General features: G+C 45.9%; 1 protein-coding gene across 1 annotated transcript in view; it reads right to left on the reverse strand.

Moving 5' to 3' along the window:
- The window catches only part of LOC145360886 (complement C3-like), an 83422-nt gene extending 68114 nt beyond the window's left edge, over nt 1–15308 (reverse strand). The window contains exons 1-9 of the mRNA XM_080216387.1: nt 15235–15308; nt 12866–13055; nt 11169–11331; nt 9243–9313; nt 7115–7209; nt 5238–5320; nt 3577–3664; nt 3387–3489; nt 2022–2142 (exon numbers count right to left, since the gene is read on the reverse strand). Coding sequence (XP_080072513.1) covers nt 2022–2142; nt 3387–3489; nt 3577–3664; nt 5238–5320; nt 7115–7209; nt 9243–9313; nt 11169–11331; nt 12866–13055; nt 15235–15308 — 988 coding nt within the window. The remainder of the gene's footprint in view (nt 1–2021; nt 2143–3386; nt 3490–3576; nt 3665–5237; nt 5321–7114; nt 7210–9242; nt 9314–11168; nt 11332–12865; nt 13056–15234) is intronic.
- Between the last annotated feature and the right edge of the window lie 1920 nt (nt 15309–17228).

Raw genomic sequence — 17228 nt, forward strand, 5'->3', positions numbered from 1 at the left:
GAGCTGAGTCCATGAAAAGATCAGCCGTGATCTTATTGAATGGCGGAGCAGGCTCGAGAGGCCAGATGGCCGACTCCTGCTCCTAGTTCTTATACAATTTAGTTGCAGCCACAGCTGTTCCTCAGAATTTACTGAAAGATGCTATATTGAATTATTCAAAGGATTCCAATCATTTTATCAGTAAATTCAATATTTCTTTGTTTTGATAAACATTTCAATTTTTACTGGGGACAGTAATTATCCTCAACACCAGTGCCCCACAAGGCTGTGTCCTCAACACCTTACTATCCTCTTATACACTAAATAACTCTGGCCAAATTCCCCTCCAACTCAATTTTCACATTTGCTGATGACACCAGTGTAGTGGGTCAGATTTCATACAATGATGAGACGGAGTACAGAAATGAGACAGAGAATCTGGTGACCGGGTGTGACAACAATAATCTCTTCCTCCATGTCAGTAGGGAGGAGATAATCATTGACTTCAGGAAGTATCGTGGAGGAAATGCCCTTGTCTACATCAATGGGGATGAAGTGGAAATGGTCGAGAGCTTCAAGTTTCTAGGTGTCCAGATCACCAACTGTTTTGGTCCCTCCATGCCGCTGCTATAGTTAAGAAATACCACCAAATCCTCTACTTTCTAAAGGGGCTAAGGAAATTGGGCATGTCTGCTCCAACTCTCACCAACTTTTATAGATGCACCATCTTTCCTGGTTGTATCACAGCTTGGTATGGCTGCTGCTCTGTCCAAGACAGCAAGAAGCTACAAAGTGTCATGAATGAAGCCCAGTCCATCACGCAAACCAGCCTCTCCATCCATTGACTCTGTCTACACTTCCTGCTGCCTCAGAAGGGTAGCCAGCATAATTAAGGACCCCACACACTCCAGACATTCTCTCTGCCACCTTCTTCCGTTGGGGAGAAAGGTACTAAAGTCTGAGGTCACGTACCAAGGTGATCTCTTGTTGAACCATATACAATTCCTTGGGGTCTCGGTGGAGTAGACAATGACATTTTTCCCTGGCTGGGGAATCAAAAACCAGGAATCACAGGTCTTAAATGAGGAGAACCATCTTCATCAAAAGGTGGTGAATGTTTGGATTTCTCTCCTGCAGAGACCTGTAGGTTTCCAGTCACTGAGTGTCTTCAAAAAGAGGTCAACAGTTCTGTGGATACTAGGATAATGGAGGGATATAGGAATAGAACAGGATGGAGTTGATGTAGATGGCCATTCATGATACTATTAAATGGAAAAGCTGCTTTAAGGGCCAAATGGCCTACTCTAGCTCCTATTTATTATGTTCCTACAGAGTCAACCCACTATGGCAGACATATCTGGGTTGATTCCACATAGAAACACAAATAAACATTTTTGCAAACCTTCTTTGATTTGATTTATTATTGTCACGTGTATTGGTATACAATTAAAAGTATTGTTTCTTGCGCACTATACATGGAGATGCCGTCATTGGACTGGGGTGGGCACAGTAAGAAATCTCACAACGCCAGGTTAAAATCCAACAGGTTTATCTGGTATCACAAGCTTTCGGAGCACTGCTCCTTCATCAGGTGAGTGGTGAACTGGGTTCACAAACAGGGCATATATAAACAATGACACAATTGCAAGGTAACGGTTGAAATCTGACTCACTGCCCAGGCTTGAGACAATTCATACCTCTTTAACCTGTGATTATCCCTCTCTCCACGTGCACTATCTGTACCTGTAAAGACTTGATTACCTGTAAAGACTCGCATTCCAGCCATTATCCTGCAATTGTGTCTCTGTCTATATTTGCCGTTTTTGTGAACCCAACTCTCCACTCACCTGATGAAGGAGCAGTGCTCCAAAAGCTCGTGATTCCAGATAAACCTGTTGGACTGTAACCTGGTGTTGTGAGACTTCTTACTGCGTACTATACAGACAGAGCAAACCATTCATGGGGAGAAGGAAAGGAGAGGACCTTCAGTACATGAATGAGACTGTTCCTTAACCGTAATAAGATGCACAGTATTTACGCACCTGTATATGTTATAACGCTTGCTGTAATATAAATGGAAGATCCCACAAGTTCCTGTTTGTTTGGAAAACTGGCTCTCATAGCTTGACTTGTCAGGGAAGCAACTCCTTCCCCACCTGCAATCTGAAATGAAATAGTTTAAAGCAGGAGTTAAGCACAGGATCTTAATTTGAATCAATTATTCAATGTTTTCCATTGTTCTGCTGTGAAACCTATGGAGAATTCTGATGCATACAGGACACTGAATACATAATGGACAAAGAGATTGACTTTCTGATTTTTAAACCATATATTACACGATTCAAAAAATTAAATAATTCTGTCACACAAAAATGAACAGCTATTAAAAGACAGAAAGAACTATCCTTTGACACTGAAGTTCCCCTCCTCCCCCCCCACCACCAAAGAAAGAAATTACTTTTTCATTTAGCTAATTCTTCAATACTAACAAGACTTTTTCCAACTTCCAATCCATGATAGTATCCCAAATTTTCAGGAATATGTTGGTCTGCGAGAGGTCGGTGAGACCTTGGCACCCTCATGCATCAGTCGCTGAAAGTAAGCGCGCAGGTACAGCAGGCAGTAAAGGAGGTAAATGGTATGTTGGCCTTCATAGTGAGAGGATTTGAGTAAAGGGATAGGGATGGTTTGCTGCGATTTTATAGGGCGTTGGTGAGGCCACACCTGGAGTACTGTGTGCAGATTTGGTGTCCTTATCTGAGGAAGGATGTCTTTGCTATAGAGGGAGCGCAGTGAAGGTTTACCAGGCTGATTCCTGGGATGGCAGGTCCGTCAATGAGGAGAGACTAAGTCAGTTAGGATTATATTCACTGGAGTTGAGAAGAGTGAAAGAGGATCTCATAGAAACTTATAAAATTCTAACAGAGTTAGACAGGGTAGATTCAGAAAGAATGTTCCCAATGGCGGGGAAGTCTAGAACTAGGGGTCATAGTTCGAAGATATGGGGTAAACATTTTAGAACAGAGGTGAGAAATTTTTTCACCCAGAGAGTGGTGAATGTTTGGGGTTTGCTACCACAAAAAATATTTGAGGCCAAACCGGTGTGTGATTTGAAAAAGAAATGAGATATAGCTCTTGGATCTAAAGGGATTGAGGGATTTGGAGGGAATCAGGATATTGAATTTGACAATCAGCCATGATCAAAAGGAATGGCGGAACAGGCTCGAAGGGCCGAATGGCCTATTCCTGCTTCTGTTTTCCAAGGACGGGATTTTATGGCCTCGCTCAACCTGAGACTGGAAAATCCTGCCTCAGGTCAACAGACATTTCCATTGTCCACACCCGTCACCCGCTCCGATTCCCGTGACGGGTGAGGCAGTAGAATTCCGGCGTACGCTTTTACTTACAGGTACTGATTGAAGCGATGACGGGATGCTTAACTTTTCACCGTCCTTCATTATTCCAAACAGGACAAATGCACGGCCCTCCACAGGTTCTCCGTACGTGAATCTAAAAAAAAAATCAAATAATAGAGTTAATATCTCACAGAAGCAAACTCTCCGGAAAGCCTGTTCTCTGTTAGAAGGATGAACCAACCTTGCTGTGATTGCAACGTCCAATTTGGCATCATCAACATAGAAAAACTGCTGCCTCGCTTGCAGAGTAACCTCGAAACTTGGGAGCACTAATAAAAACAAACCAAGTTAACACTACATTTAAAACATCATCACATCAGGTCAATCATGGTTCAATTAAACATTGGAGCAGACTCAATGGGCCAAATGACCTACTTCTGTTCCTGAGTCTCACGCTGTTATAATTTCCTGTCTCCCACGCTATTACCATAAAGCTTAAAGTTTATTTATTTATTAGTGTCCTGACTCGGCTTTCATTAACACTGCAATGACATTACTGTCAAAATCCCCTAGTCGCCACACTCCCGGTGCCTGTTCAGGTACACTGAGGGAGAATTTAGCACGGCCAATGCACCTAAACAGATTTTTTAAAAATTGAATTCAAATTCCACCATCCGCTGTGCCGAGATTTGAACCTGGGTCCCCGGAACATTAGCTGAGTCTCTGGATTAATAGTCTAACAGTAATACCACTAGGCCATTGTCCCCTCCCCCAATCCCCCCACTTGTGCATCAACCTAGGCCAACTGGGGGAGAGGGTGAGCATTCCCAGCTCTGGAGGGCTTCAGTTGCAGTCAGGGCCTTGTTAAGAGTCGACTTGATTTGCTGCACGTCTTTCAGATTGTGGGAGGAAACCGGAGCACCCGGAAGAAACCCATGCAGACACGGGGAGAACGTGAGTCCGCACAGACAGTGACCCAAGCCGGGAATCGAACCCGGGTCCCTGGCGCTGTGAGGCAGCAGTGCTAACCACTGTGTCACCATGCCGCAGCTACTGGTGATGAAGCTGGAATTTATCAGCCAAGGGCCTGCCACAGAGTTAATTGGGCCGATTGTGCTGAGGCAGCAGACCCCCGACCCTGTGGCCTGATTAGTGGCCACCATCCCAACCCCCCACTCCCCGTCATCAAACTCACCACGGGGAAGGGCATCAATTTCTGTGCTACATGTGGGCAGCACCATGGAGAGGGAGGGAGGAAGGGATCCACTCATCAATTAAAGAATGGATCCAAATGCTTTCTGCTGACATATTGATCTTAACATTCAACCAAAGAACCGGTGGGTGGCACGGTGGCTCGCTGCCTCACAGCGCCAGGTTCAATTCCAGCCTTGGGTCACTGTCTGTGTGGAGTTTGTACATTCTCTCCGTGTCTGCGTGGGTTTCCTCCGGGTGCTCCGTTTCCTCCCACAGGCCAAAAGGCGTGCAGATTAGGGGGATTGGCCATGCTAAATTGCCCCTTAGTGTCCAAAGAGGTGGTTAGGTGCCTCGCTTGCAGAGTAACCTCGAAACATTGACTATGCTGAATAGACCCTCGGTGACAGGGGGATTAGTAGATTAAATACATGGGATTTCAGGGATAGGGCTGGGTGGGATTGTGGTCGGTGCTGGCTTGATGAGCCTCCTTCTGCACAATAGATATTCTATGATTCGATGATTACAACCATACTCTGCAATATTCTCCACCAAGGTTTACAAAAATGCAACCATAAGAATAAAGGTTGTTGAGAAAGGTTCTCCAAACTTTATTTGGAACCATGGTAAGAAATGCTTTGTATTCAATGTCTATTTTAATAAAACCAGTCAGGACAGACAAACAACAGAGAATTCATTAAATTTCCTCACCGTATTCCTTCACTTCAAATTCAGTTGTGTAGTTTATGTTACTGTTATCCTTGAAACTTGCAGCAATCTTCCAGACTCCAATGCTGGGGAAATACATCAGGCAGGTAATTTCATTTTAAAGCCTTTCTAACTACATTTTATACATATGTTAAATGATAAAAGAATTGCAGCATGCTGCTGTGCAGAGGGACCTGGGTGTCCTTGTGCATGAATCACAACGAGTTGGTTTGCAGGTGCAGCAGGTTATTAAGAAGGCAAATGGAATTCTGTCCTTCACTGCTAGAGGAATGGAGTTCAAAAACAGCTAGGTTATTTCGCAGTTGTATGAGGTGCTGGTGAGGCCACACCTGGAGTACTGTGTACAGTTTTGGTCTCCTTACTTGAGAAAGGATATACTGGCACTGGAGGGAGTGCAGAGGAGATTCCCTAGGTAAATTCTGGAGCTAAGAGAGTTGGCTTCTGAAGAGAGACTGAGTAGACTGGGGCTATACTCATTGGAATTCAGAAGAATGAGGGGAGATCTTATAGAAACATAAGATTATGAAAGGATTAGATAAGACAGATCTACAGCACAAGGGAGTTGTTCCCACTGGCAGGTGATCCAGAATCCAGGATGAGGTTTCCAAATGGATACAAAATTGGCTCTTACGCAGCAACCAGAGGGTGGTTGTAGAGGGTTGCTTTTCAAACTAGAGGCCTATGACTAGTGGTGTGCCTCAGGGATCAGTGCTGGATCCACTGTTATTTGCCATTTATATTAATGGTTTGGATGAGAATATAGGAGGCATGGTTAGTAAGTTTGCAGATGACACCAAGATTGGTGGCACAGTGGCCAGTGAAGAAAGTTATCTCCAATCGCAACGGGATCTTGATCAATTGGGCCAGTGGGTTGACGAATGGCAGGTGGAGTTTAATTTAGACAAATGTAAAGTGATGTATTTTGGTAGATTGAACCACGGCGGGACTTACTCAGTTAATGGTAGGGTGTTGGGGAGAGTTACAGAACAAAGAGATCTAGGGATACACGTTCATAGCTCCTTGAAAGTGGAGTCACAGATGGACAGAGTGGTGAGGAAGGCATTCGGCATGCTTGATTTCATTGGTTAGAACACTGAGTACAGGAGTTGGGACACCTTGTTGAAGTTGTACAAGACATTGGTAAGGCCACACTTGGAATACTGTGTACAGCTCCAGTCACCCGATTGTAGAAATTGTATTGTTAAACGAGAAAAGAGTGCAGCAAAGATTTACTCGGAGCTACTGGGATTTGATGGTTTGAGTTGTAAGAGGAGGCTGGGTAGACTGGGACTTTTTTCTCTGGAGCGTAGGAGGCTAAGGGGAGACTTATAGCAGTCTATAAAATAATGAGGGGAACAGATCAGCTAGATAGTCAATCCTTTTCCCAAAGATAGGAGAGTTTAAAACTAGAGGTCATAGGTTTAAGATGAGAGGGAAGAGATACAAAAGTGCAATATTTTCACACAGAGGGTGCTGACTGTCTGGAACGAGTTGCCGGAGGTAGTAGTAAAGGCAGATACAATTTTATCTTTTAAGCAGCATTTAGACTGTTATATGGGTAAGATGGGTATGGAGGGATATTGGCCAATTGCGGGCAATTGGGATTAGCTTAAGGGTTTAATAAAAAGGGCGGCATGGACAAGTTGGGCCGAAGGGCCTGTTTCCCTGCTGTAAACCTCTATGACTCTATGATTATACCATAGGCCACCGCCTCCCCTATTACATCATTCAATGTAATAGTCACTCTTGTGCAAAGGCTCTGAATAGCAGCCTAGCCAATGAAGAATGGGAGAACTGTTTCTCTGCGATGACTTTGGGCAGCATGTTCCAATCTTATTGCGTAGGTTTTTTGCACTCACTTCACAATCTCGGGAATTTTAAAGGTGCTGCCAGTAATTCCTGTGTTGTCTTTGGCGAAGACTTCTTCTCTCTTCACGATGACATCTTGTGGATTCTGAAAGAAAGATCTGTCGTAAAAATAACTCTCGCCAGACTAAAATGAATTGATTGAAAATTACGGCAGCGACTGGAATTCCAAAACATTGCTTCAAAACATTTGTTTTTTAAAAAAAATCTAAGTTTCAAAATCATCAATGTAAGACCATAAGGCATAGGAGCAGAATTAGGCCATTCGGTCCATCAGCCATGATCTTATTGAATAGCGGGGCAGGCTCGAGGGGCCAGATGGCCTACTCCTGCTCCTATTTCTTATGTTCTCATGAGTCTGCCCTGCCATTCAATCATGGCTGATATTTCCCTCATCCCCATTCTCCTGCCTTTTCCCCATAAACCCAAATCCCCTTATTAATCAAGAACCTATCTATCTCTGTCTTAAAGACACTCAATGACTTGTCCTCCACAGCCTTCTGCGGCAAAGAGTTCCACAGATTCCCCACTCTCTGGCTGAAGAAATTCCTCCTCAATCTCTGTTTTAAAGGATTGTCCCTTTAGCCTGAGATTGTGCCCTCTGGTTCTAGTTTTTCCCCCTAGTGGAAACATCCTCTCCACATCCACACTATCCAGCTCTCGCAGCATCCTGTAAGTTTGAATAAAATCCCCCCTCATCCTTCTAAACTCCAACGAGTACAGACCCAGAGTCCTTTCCTCATACGACAAGCTTTTCATTCCAGGGATCATTCTTGTGAACGTCCTCTGGATCCTTTCCAAGGCCAGCACCTCCTTCCTTAGATATGGGGCCTAAAACAGCTCACAATATTCCAAAGGGGGTCTAATTAACCTCACCAGCATGTCAGCTACGACTCTCACCAACTTTTACAGATGTACCATAGAAAGCATTCTTTCTGGTTGTATCACAGCTTGGTATGGGCTCCTGCTCTGACCAAGACCGCAAGGAACTACAAAAGGTTGTGAATGTAGCCCAGTCCATCACACAAACCAGCCTCCCATCCACTGACTCCGACTACATTTCCCTCTGCCTCAGCAAAGCAGCCAGCATAATTAAGGACCCCACACACCCCGGACATTCCCCCTTCCACCTTCTGTATCTTTTTCCCGAAGGAAGAAGTCTGAGGTCACATACTGACCGACTCAAGAACAGCTTCTTCCCTGCTGCTGTCAGACTTTTGAATGGACCTACCTCACATTAAGTTGATCTTTCTCTACACCCTGTCTATGACTGTAACACTATATTCTGCACTCTCTCCTTTCCTTCTTTATGAACAGTATGTTTTGTCTGTGTAACACGCAAGAAACAATATTTTTCACTGTATGTTAATACATGTGACAATAATAAATCAAATATTCTTATTCCAGATTTTTTTTATTGAATTCAAATTCTGCTATGACAAGATTTGAACCCTGGTCCCCAGGACATTAGCTGAGTTTCTGAATTAGCGATAAAAGAGGAGGTTTACTAGGCTGATACCGGAGTTGAGGGGGTTGAGCTATGAGGAGAGGCTGAATAAACTAGGCTTGTACTCGTTAGAGTTTAGAAGAATGAGGGGAGATCTCATTGAGACGTATAAGGTGATGAATGGGATGGATAGGATAGAGGTGGAGAGACTCTTCCTGCTCAAAAAAGACAGTAGGACTAGGGGGCACAGCCTCAAGATAAAGGGGAGGCGGTTTAGAACAGAGTTGAGGAGGAACTTCTTCACTCAAAGGGTGGTGAATCTCTGGAATTCTCTGCCCGTTGAAGTGGTGGAGGCTGCCTCGCTAAATATTTTTAAGAAGCGGGTTGATGGGTTCTTGATAAGAGAGGGGATTAAGGGTTATGGGGAGAGGGCGGGAAAGTGGAACTGAGCCACGACAGATCAGCCATGATCTTATTGAATGGCGGGGCAGGCTCGAAGGGCTAGATGGCCTACTCCTGCTCCTATTTCTTATGTTCTTATGTTCTTAATACCACGAAGCCATTGCCTCCCTAAATTGCGATACTTGGAAGCTCCAAATGTACTGGATTCTGCCTGATCCAAGAATATCTTATTTTGGTTGAAGTATAATGAAAATTATAAATGGATACATTACCACAAAATCAACAAGAACTGTTCGTTTGATGGGTTTCATTTCATAGTTTACAGTCAGCAATCGGTAAAGAACTAGGAACAGAAAGGAGCAACAATTAATCTACCTTACAAAGAACAAAGAAAGTTACAGCACAGGGAGAGGCCCTTCGGCCCTCCAAGCCTGGACTGATCACAATGCCCTACCGAAGTTAAAACAAACCTTCTGCCCCTGCTCGGCCCTATCCCTTGACTCCCTCACTATTTATGTACCCTTCCAGATGCCTCTTAAATGTTGTTAATGTCCCTGCTCACCCTCTCTTCTGGCAGAGCTAGCCTCAACAAACACCACCCCCCCCCACCTCAACCAGGCTTTTGCGGACAATCATGAGTGCCTCACCACCCAGAAAACCATCTGCTCCCACCCCCCACAAATCTCCTGTGGAGTGGCAGCAGGCCCCCCCTCTCCTCCACCAATCGCAGTTGAAGAGCAGCAGTGGCCCCTCCTTCCTACCCTGACCTGGCCCTGCCCCTCCAGGCCCCACACCCTTTGCAACGTTGCCCCTTCAGGCCGCACCCCCTCCAGCCCCGCCCCTTCACATCCTGTACCCTTCAGGTGCCATCCCTTGGCACTGCCTGGGCATTGCCAAAGCGAACAGTGGGCAGTGCCGAGGTACCAGTCTGGCAGTGCCAGGCTGGAACTGCGCAACGGGCAACACTCCCTTGCCTTTGACCTCCCTGGTGGTGGGGGCGGGGGGTGGCCTCAATGGACTCCGGTTCTACCAGCAAGGCCAACACAACTGTTCACCGTTCATGGGGAGCAGGTATTTTCCTCGCCGGAGAGAAGCTCTCCCAGCAAGACCATGAAGGTAAGCAAGCCCGGTTGACTGAGTGCTGGGCTTGCTAACCAATGTTCCTGACAACTCGAGTAAATTTAAATAAATTATTCTCACCAGAAATGGGCGGGTGGCTGAATGCGCCGGATATCCGGTGACGGTAAGATTGCGAGAGGCACGAAATCGGGCGCGAACCTGATTTCTCGGCTCTCGCGCGAACTTACCGGCTCACTCCGCCCATCGATGGTCGGGGCGCGATGGTAAAATCCTGGCCTCGGCCTCCCGGCAATCAGGGGAAATGGGGAGGGGCAGGGCAGGAAACTGGAGTTTAGGCACAAGATCCCTCATCATTCTATTGGATAGCAGAGCAGACTGTACCATGTAATTCTGCTCCTGTTTCTGATGCTCCCGTGTTTATCGCTTTAGTTAGTGAAATTCTACCAATTTTAATTGTAACTTTAATAATTGTTATTTGTGAAAAACTCTCACCACTTTTTGCACAAAGGAGTGTTTCAATATATGTGGGGGGGGGTTGCGAAATGTTTCCATCCTGCGCTGCCATGGGAACCGTAGCGGGAAGGGGAGAGGCAGACCATGCAAAGGTCCTCTGACCTCGGGTGGGATTTTCCGGTTTTGGGGCCGGGCCAACGGGAAAATCCCGCCCATGGAGTCAGTGCGTTTAATGCAGACACTGTAACCCTGAACTGAGGAGAGTTCTACTGGCCATTCCCAACATCCCCATGATAAGCTATGTCCTCGTCAACTCCTCTTTCGCAATGTTCTCTCCTTGTGTGTTGGACTTACATTCTCATAGAATCCTACAGTGCAGACGGAGGTCATTCGGCCCATCGAGTCTGCACCGACCACAATCCCACCCAGGCCCTATCCCCATGACCACATATGTTTACCTTAGATGACATTGAGGCGCAACGTAGCATGGCCAATCCACCTAACCCACACATCTTTGGACTGTGGGACGAAACCGGAGCACCCGGAGGAAACCCATGCTGACACGAGGCGAACGTGCAGACTCCACACGGACAGTCCCCTAGCACTGTGAGGCAGCAGTGTTAACCACTGTGTCACCCCATTAGAAAACGTGCAGCTATAGTTACCAGTTTGAGTTGGTGTGTAGATTGGTTTATCAGTCTGGATAAATATGTGTCCGAGTTGATATGAAACGAGGATAGTTCTCTCCAAGGTAAACGCTGTTGATGATGCTTCCACCACTACATACTCAGGCAATCTTGTATCTTTTGGAATTCTATCCTTGGGTATCTGAAAAGAAACGCATCAAGAAATATGTATTAAAATATGTATAGTTATTATGCAACTGGACATTGTGTTCTCAGCAATCTCGTTAACATCCCCCTGCTGGCCTCAAAAATTCCATGGACGGAATTTTACCGGCACGCTCCCCCAGAATCGGGGAAGGGAAGGCTCACAAATCAGCATTCTCCGCTAGCCTGGGGTAGAGAACATAAGTTGACACGTAAGTCTTCAGCAGTGAGCTGTTAATGTTGAAGCTAATGAAACCTTTATCTTTAATTCATTCATGGGTGCCAGCATTTATTGCCCATACCTAGTTGCCCTTGGAGGACAGTTGAGAGTCAACCACATTGCTGTGGCCCTGGAGTCACGTGTAGGCCAGACCGGGTAAGGATGGCAGATTTCCTTCCCTAAAGGATATTAGTGACCCAGATGGGTTTTTTCCGACAATGGTTTCAGCAGATTCTTAATTCCAGATTTTTTTTTATATTGAATTCAAATTCCACCATCTGCTGTGGCGGGATTCGAACCCGGGTCCCCAGAACATTAGCTGAGATTCTGGATTAAGAGTGTAGTGATCACCTCCTCTGATTTCATATAGTCTTCCAGTCTCTCACTCCGGCACATGGGACAATGGGCAGGATTTTTACAGCCTCGCTCGTCCCAAAACGGTAAAATTCCACCCGAGGTCAATGGAACGTCCCACTGTCCGCCCCTTCCCCCTGGCTCTGATTCCCGTGGTGGACGGGGCAGTACGATTCTGGCATATGTTTCTCAGTCATGGTCCTCTGACCATTATAGCTCCTGTTGTTCTTTGTTGGATATGGGATGGGTGAGAGTGGCAATGTCGCTCTTTGCCAAGTTGCTGTGGTGCGGGCAGGTTATACTGCGACCACAATCCATGGTATTGGGGGCATGAATCAAGCACAGTGCTCTGACCTGGGTGCTAAGGAATGCTGGAACTTCAACCCATCAGGCCATTGAGGATTTCCAGAGGACTTTACATTGGCAACAAAATCCAGACCAGTATTGGGGTCACCGTCTGTGCGGAGTCTGCACATTCTCCCCTGCTGGAATTTTACTGCCTCGCCTGCCCGGGAATCAGGGTGGGAGGGGCTTGCAGAATGGCATCCTGACCTCTAGGCGGGACGGTGGTTAGCACTGCTGCTTCACAGCTCCTGGGACCTGTGTTCCATTCTTGGCTCGGGTCCCTGTCTGTGTGGAGTTTGCACGTTCTCCCCGTGTCTGCGTGGGTTTCCTCCGGGCGCTCCGGTTTCCTCCCACAGTCCAAAGTTGTGTGGGTTAGGTTGATTGGCCAAGCTAAATTACCTGTTAGTGTCCCGGGATGCATAGATTAGTGGGTAAATATGTAGGGATATGTGGATAGGGCCTGGGTGTGGTTGCTGTTGGTGCAGGCTCAAGGGACGAATGGCCTCTTTCTGCACTGTAGGGTTTCAATGATACCCCAGGTAATTCTAAATGAAGCCTGCTACTTTGGTGAGCTGTTAAATAATAATACTTATCATTTTTCAAATTCAGTTACCTGAACAGCTACAGACACGTATCCATTAGCGGCAGTTATAACACCATGAGTCGAAAATATTATGTTGTTAGTTTTCGGGAAGAATTGTAAGCGAACATCAACATTAATGTCTGCGTTGATACCATGGGCTTCCACGATTACATTTTCCATGTGTTCAACTCGTAAAACGCTTGGAGCCGTCAGCATGTATCTGTCAAACAAAGCAAACAAATACTGTTGGGTCAACAGCAATGATTAAGGTGCTTCAGCAACAATATACACCATTGATTTTAGGATCAACTTAATGGACAGATCAGCTAAAACTGTATTTTCCAAACTCAAATCCAAAGATGTGCAGGTTAGGTGGATCGGCCATGGTAAATTGCCCCTTAGTGTCCAAAGATGTGTAAATTAGGTGGATTGGCAGTGCTAAATTGCCTCTTAGTTTCCCGGGATGCATTGGTTAGAGGGATTAGTGGGTTTAATATGTGGGGTTATGGGAATAAGGCCAGGGTGGGTCTGTTGTCAGTGTGGACTCAGTGGGCCGAATGGCCTCCTTCTGTACTGTTGGGATTCTATGATTTCTAAATCTGATTGGTCTTCTAACTATGATGTAGAAGAAATCATTCCATCTATTAGCCAGATGTAAACAAATTTGGGTGTCTGTGTTCACGTGTATTACTTGAAAGTCTAAGTGGAGAAGAACAAAGAGATCTTGGGGTACAAATATCTCAGTTATTAAAAGTCATGCCACAGGTTAGCCAGCTCAGAGTTAAAAGCAAATCAAACACTGGCCTTTATTTCCAGAGGGATAGAACTGAAAATATGCTATGGGGTGGAACAGTGGCACTTGGCAGTGCATTCCAGGTGCCCACCACATCTCTACTGAACCCCTTACATTGAACCTATGGGCGGCATGGTGGCAGTGGTTAGCACAGCTACTTCATAGTGTCAGGGACCCAGGATCGATTCCTGGCCTTATTTATTGTCAGTGTGGAGTTTGCACGTTCTCCCTGTGTCTGCATGGGTTTCCTCCGGGTGCTCCAGTTTCCTCCCACAGTCTGAAAAGTGCGCTGGTTAGGGTGCACTGGCCGTGTCAAATTCTCCCTCAGTGTACCCGAGCAGGCACCAGCGTATGCGTTTGGGGGATTTTCACAGTAACTTCATTGCAGTGTTAATGTGAGCCGACTTGTGACACTAAAAAACAAACTCTACTTTAGATTGCATAGAGAAAGGATGTTTCGTGCTGTGAGGAAGAGCGTGACGAGAGACCATCAGTACAAGACAGTCACTTCGAAATCCAATCGGGAATTGAGAAGAAATGTTTTTATCCAAACTGGGATACACGACAGCAAGAAATGGAGCACAAACATTAGATAAACTAGTTGGGCCGAATGACCTGTTTCTTCATACAATTCCTACAGTCCAAAAAGAGGCTCCAGTCCATTGAGTCTGCGATGACCACAATCCCACCCAGGCCCTATCCCCATAACCCCACGCATTTACCCCAGCTAGTCCCCCAAAACAAAAAGGCAATTTAGCACGGCCAATCCATCTAACCTAACCTATGCCGTGTATCCTACATACACCCTCTCCCAGGCTTTGATATCCTCTCTTTTCAGGGAAACGTGCTCTGAAAAGGTACCTGACAAATAGTGGGGCCAGAATTTTACCATCCTGCCCACCATGGGAATCGGAGCGGGCGAGGGTGAACCACAGGCAGGTTCGTTATCTTCAGGTGGGATTTTACGGTTTTAGGATGCCCTAGGATCTCACAATAACTTCATTGCAGCGTTAATGCAAGCCTTACTTGTGACCGATAAATAAATAAACTTTAACTTTAGAATCTAATTCAAATGTAGGTGAATCATCAGAAACAGGGAAAAAGCCCTCATTTTATTTTCAAGATCGCATCAGGGAGCTTTCTAATGTAAAGCATTTAATAGCCTACAAAACAGTAAGCTTTGAGTTTATTAGTGTCACAAGTAGGCTTGCATTAACACTGCAATGAAGTTACTGTGAAAATCCCCCAGTCTCCACGCTCTGTTTGGGTACACTGGGGGAGAATTTAACATGGCCAATGCACCCTAACTAGCACGCCTTTCAGAGGAAACCAGAGCACCCAGCGGAAACCCACGCAGACACATGGAGAACATGCAGACAAGCCAGGAATCGAACCCGGGTTCCTGGCTTTGACAAAGGGTCATCTGGACTTGAAACGTCAGCTCTTGTCTCTCCATACGGATGCTGCCAGACCTGCTGGGATTTTCCAGCATTTTCTCTTTTGGTTCTGGGTCCCTGGCACTGTGAGGCAGCACTGCTCGCCACTGTGCCACCATGCTACCCAGTATGTGTATGTATTTAAATAGAAAACATTCCCTCATACTTACAGTGGAGAACATTGGGAAAGTACGGGGATAATGGCCAACACGGCAAGAAACAGAGAGGGTCTCCTCCTCCTCATGATGACAGACTGCTTCACTGGGACAAACTATTCCAAATAATTTTATCATCTTATATAAGATTCCAGCACAGATCTATTAATTTTTAACAATTGGGAAATTTGTCCCTCTGTTTGCTCTTAAAAGTCACCCCCCCTCCATACTGTTTAATTAAGAGTTAATTTAAACCCAGTGGTCTGGTGAAATCAGGAACAGGAGACATTTCCGAACATTTGATGGCGTTCTGCCCGGGTTCCAGAGTTCAACCTTGACAATCGAAGATAAGAACAAACGCTATATAAAACCCTTTTCCCAAATCTTCAGGACTAAATGGTCATCGCACTGAACATCAGTGTGATTTCAGTGAGGCAAAGATCACACAATCAACTACAGTTAAACTCGTTATTTTGCGAAGGTGTGTGGGGGTAAGGTGGATTGGCCATGCTAAATTGACCCTAGTTTCAGGGGGACTAGCAGGGTAAATATGTGGGTTACAGGGATAAGGTCTGGGTGCGATTGTTGTCGTGCAGGCTCTGTACAGTAGGGGTTCTATGATTCTGTGTTGATTGAGGGATAAATAATCGCCAGGACCCAGGGCAAAACTCCCCCCTCCCACCACACTTGCCCGAAATGGTGCCATCTGCATCCACCTGAGAAGGCAGGTTTAACATTGCATCCAAAAGTAAGCACCTCTGACAAGTGCGGCACCCACTTCAATACCGCACTGGAATGTCAGTCTAGGATTTAAAAAGGGGCAGCACAGTGGTTAGCACTGCTGCCTCACAGTGCCAGGGACCCAGGTTCGACTCCCGGCTCGGGTCACTGTCTGTGTGGAGTCTGCACATTCTCCCCGTACCTGTGTGGGTTTCCTCCGATGCTCCGGTTTCCTCCTATAGTCCAAAGATGTGCAGTTTAGGTGGATTGGCCGTGCTAAATTGCCCCTTAGTGTCAGGGAGACTAGCTAGGGTAAATGCATGGGGTAATAGTCTCTCAATAATACCACTAGGCCATCACCTCCCCTAAGGATTCCAAAGTGCATCTAAAGCTACAATGGTCTCATTAACACAAAGTCCCTTTTAAGCACACAAGATGACTCTGGTCAAATACACTCTGCGCTGAACCCAAGTTAGTGTCTGTGGATTTCTCCTCAGAACTCCCCCAGACGATTGGCACATAAGAGTTTCAAAATTCCACCCCCAAGTTCAGGTCAGAAACTCCAAAGGGTTTTCTGAAGCCCACCCAGATCATAAGTTTTATACCTTGATATGCTTTATCTCAGGTGGATTCAAAGGACCCACCAGGGAGCTTTTATCAAACAAAGTTTATTTAAGACCATAAGACCATAGACATAGGAGCAGAATAAGGCCACTCGGCCCATCAGGTCTGTTCTGCCATTCAATCATGGCTGATATTTTTCTCACTCCCATTCTCCTGCCTTTTCCCATAACCCCTGATACCCTTATTAATCAAGAACCTATCTATCTTTGCCTTGAAGACAGTCAATGACCTGGCTTCCATAGCCTTCTGCGGCAAAGAGTTCCACAGATTCACCACTCTCTGGCTGAAGAAATTCCTCGTCATCTCTGTTTTAAAGGATCATCCCTTTAGCCTGAGGTTGTACCCTCTGATTCTAGTTTTTCCTACTAATGGAAATATCTGCTCCATGTCCACTCTATCCAGGCCTTGCAAAGCAGGTGGGATTTAGCTGCCACTAAATCAAGATCTGTTGTCACCAGAATGGTGACACAGTGATTAGCACTGTTGCCTCACAGCGCCAGGGACCCAGGTTCGATTCTTACCTTGGGTGAATGCCTGTGTGGAGTCTGCACATTCTCCCAGTGTCTGTGTGGGTTTCCTCTGGGTGTTCAGGTTTCCTCCCATAGTCCAAAGGATGTGCAAGTTAGGTGGATTGGCCATGCTAAATTGCCCCTTAGTGTCCAAAC

Source organism: Carcharhinus amblyrhynchos, chromosome 33 (assembly GCF_965287045.1).
Source record: "Carcharhinus amblyrhynchos chromosome 33, sCarAmb.v2.hapA, whole genome shotgun sequence".
In the NCBI taxonomy this organism is placed as follows: domain Eukaryota; kingdom Metazoa; phylum Chordata; class Chondrichthyes; order Carcharhiniformes; family Carcharhinidae; genus Carcharhinus; species Carcharhinus amblyrhynchos.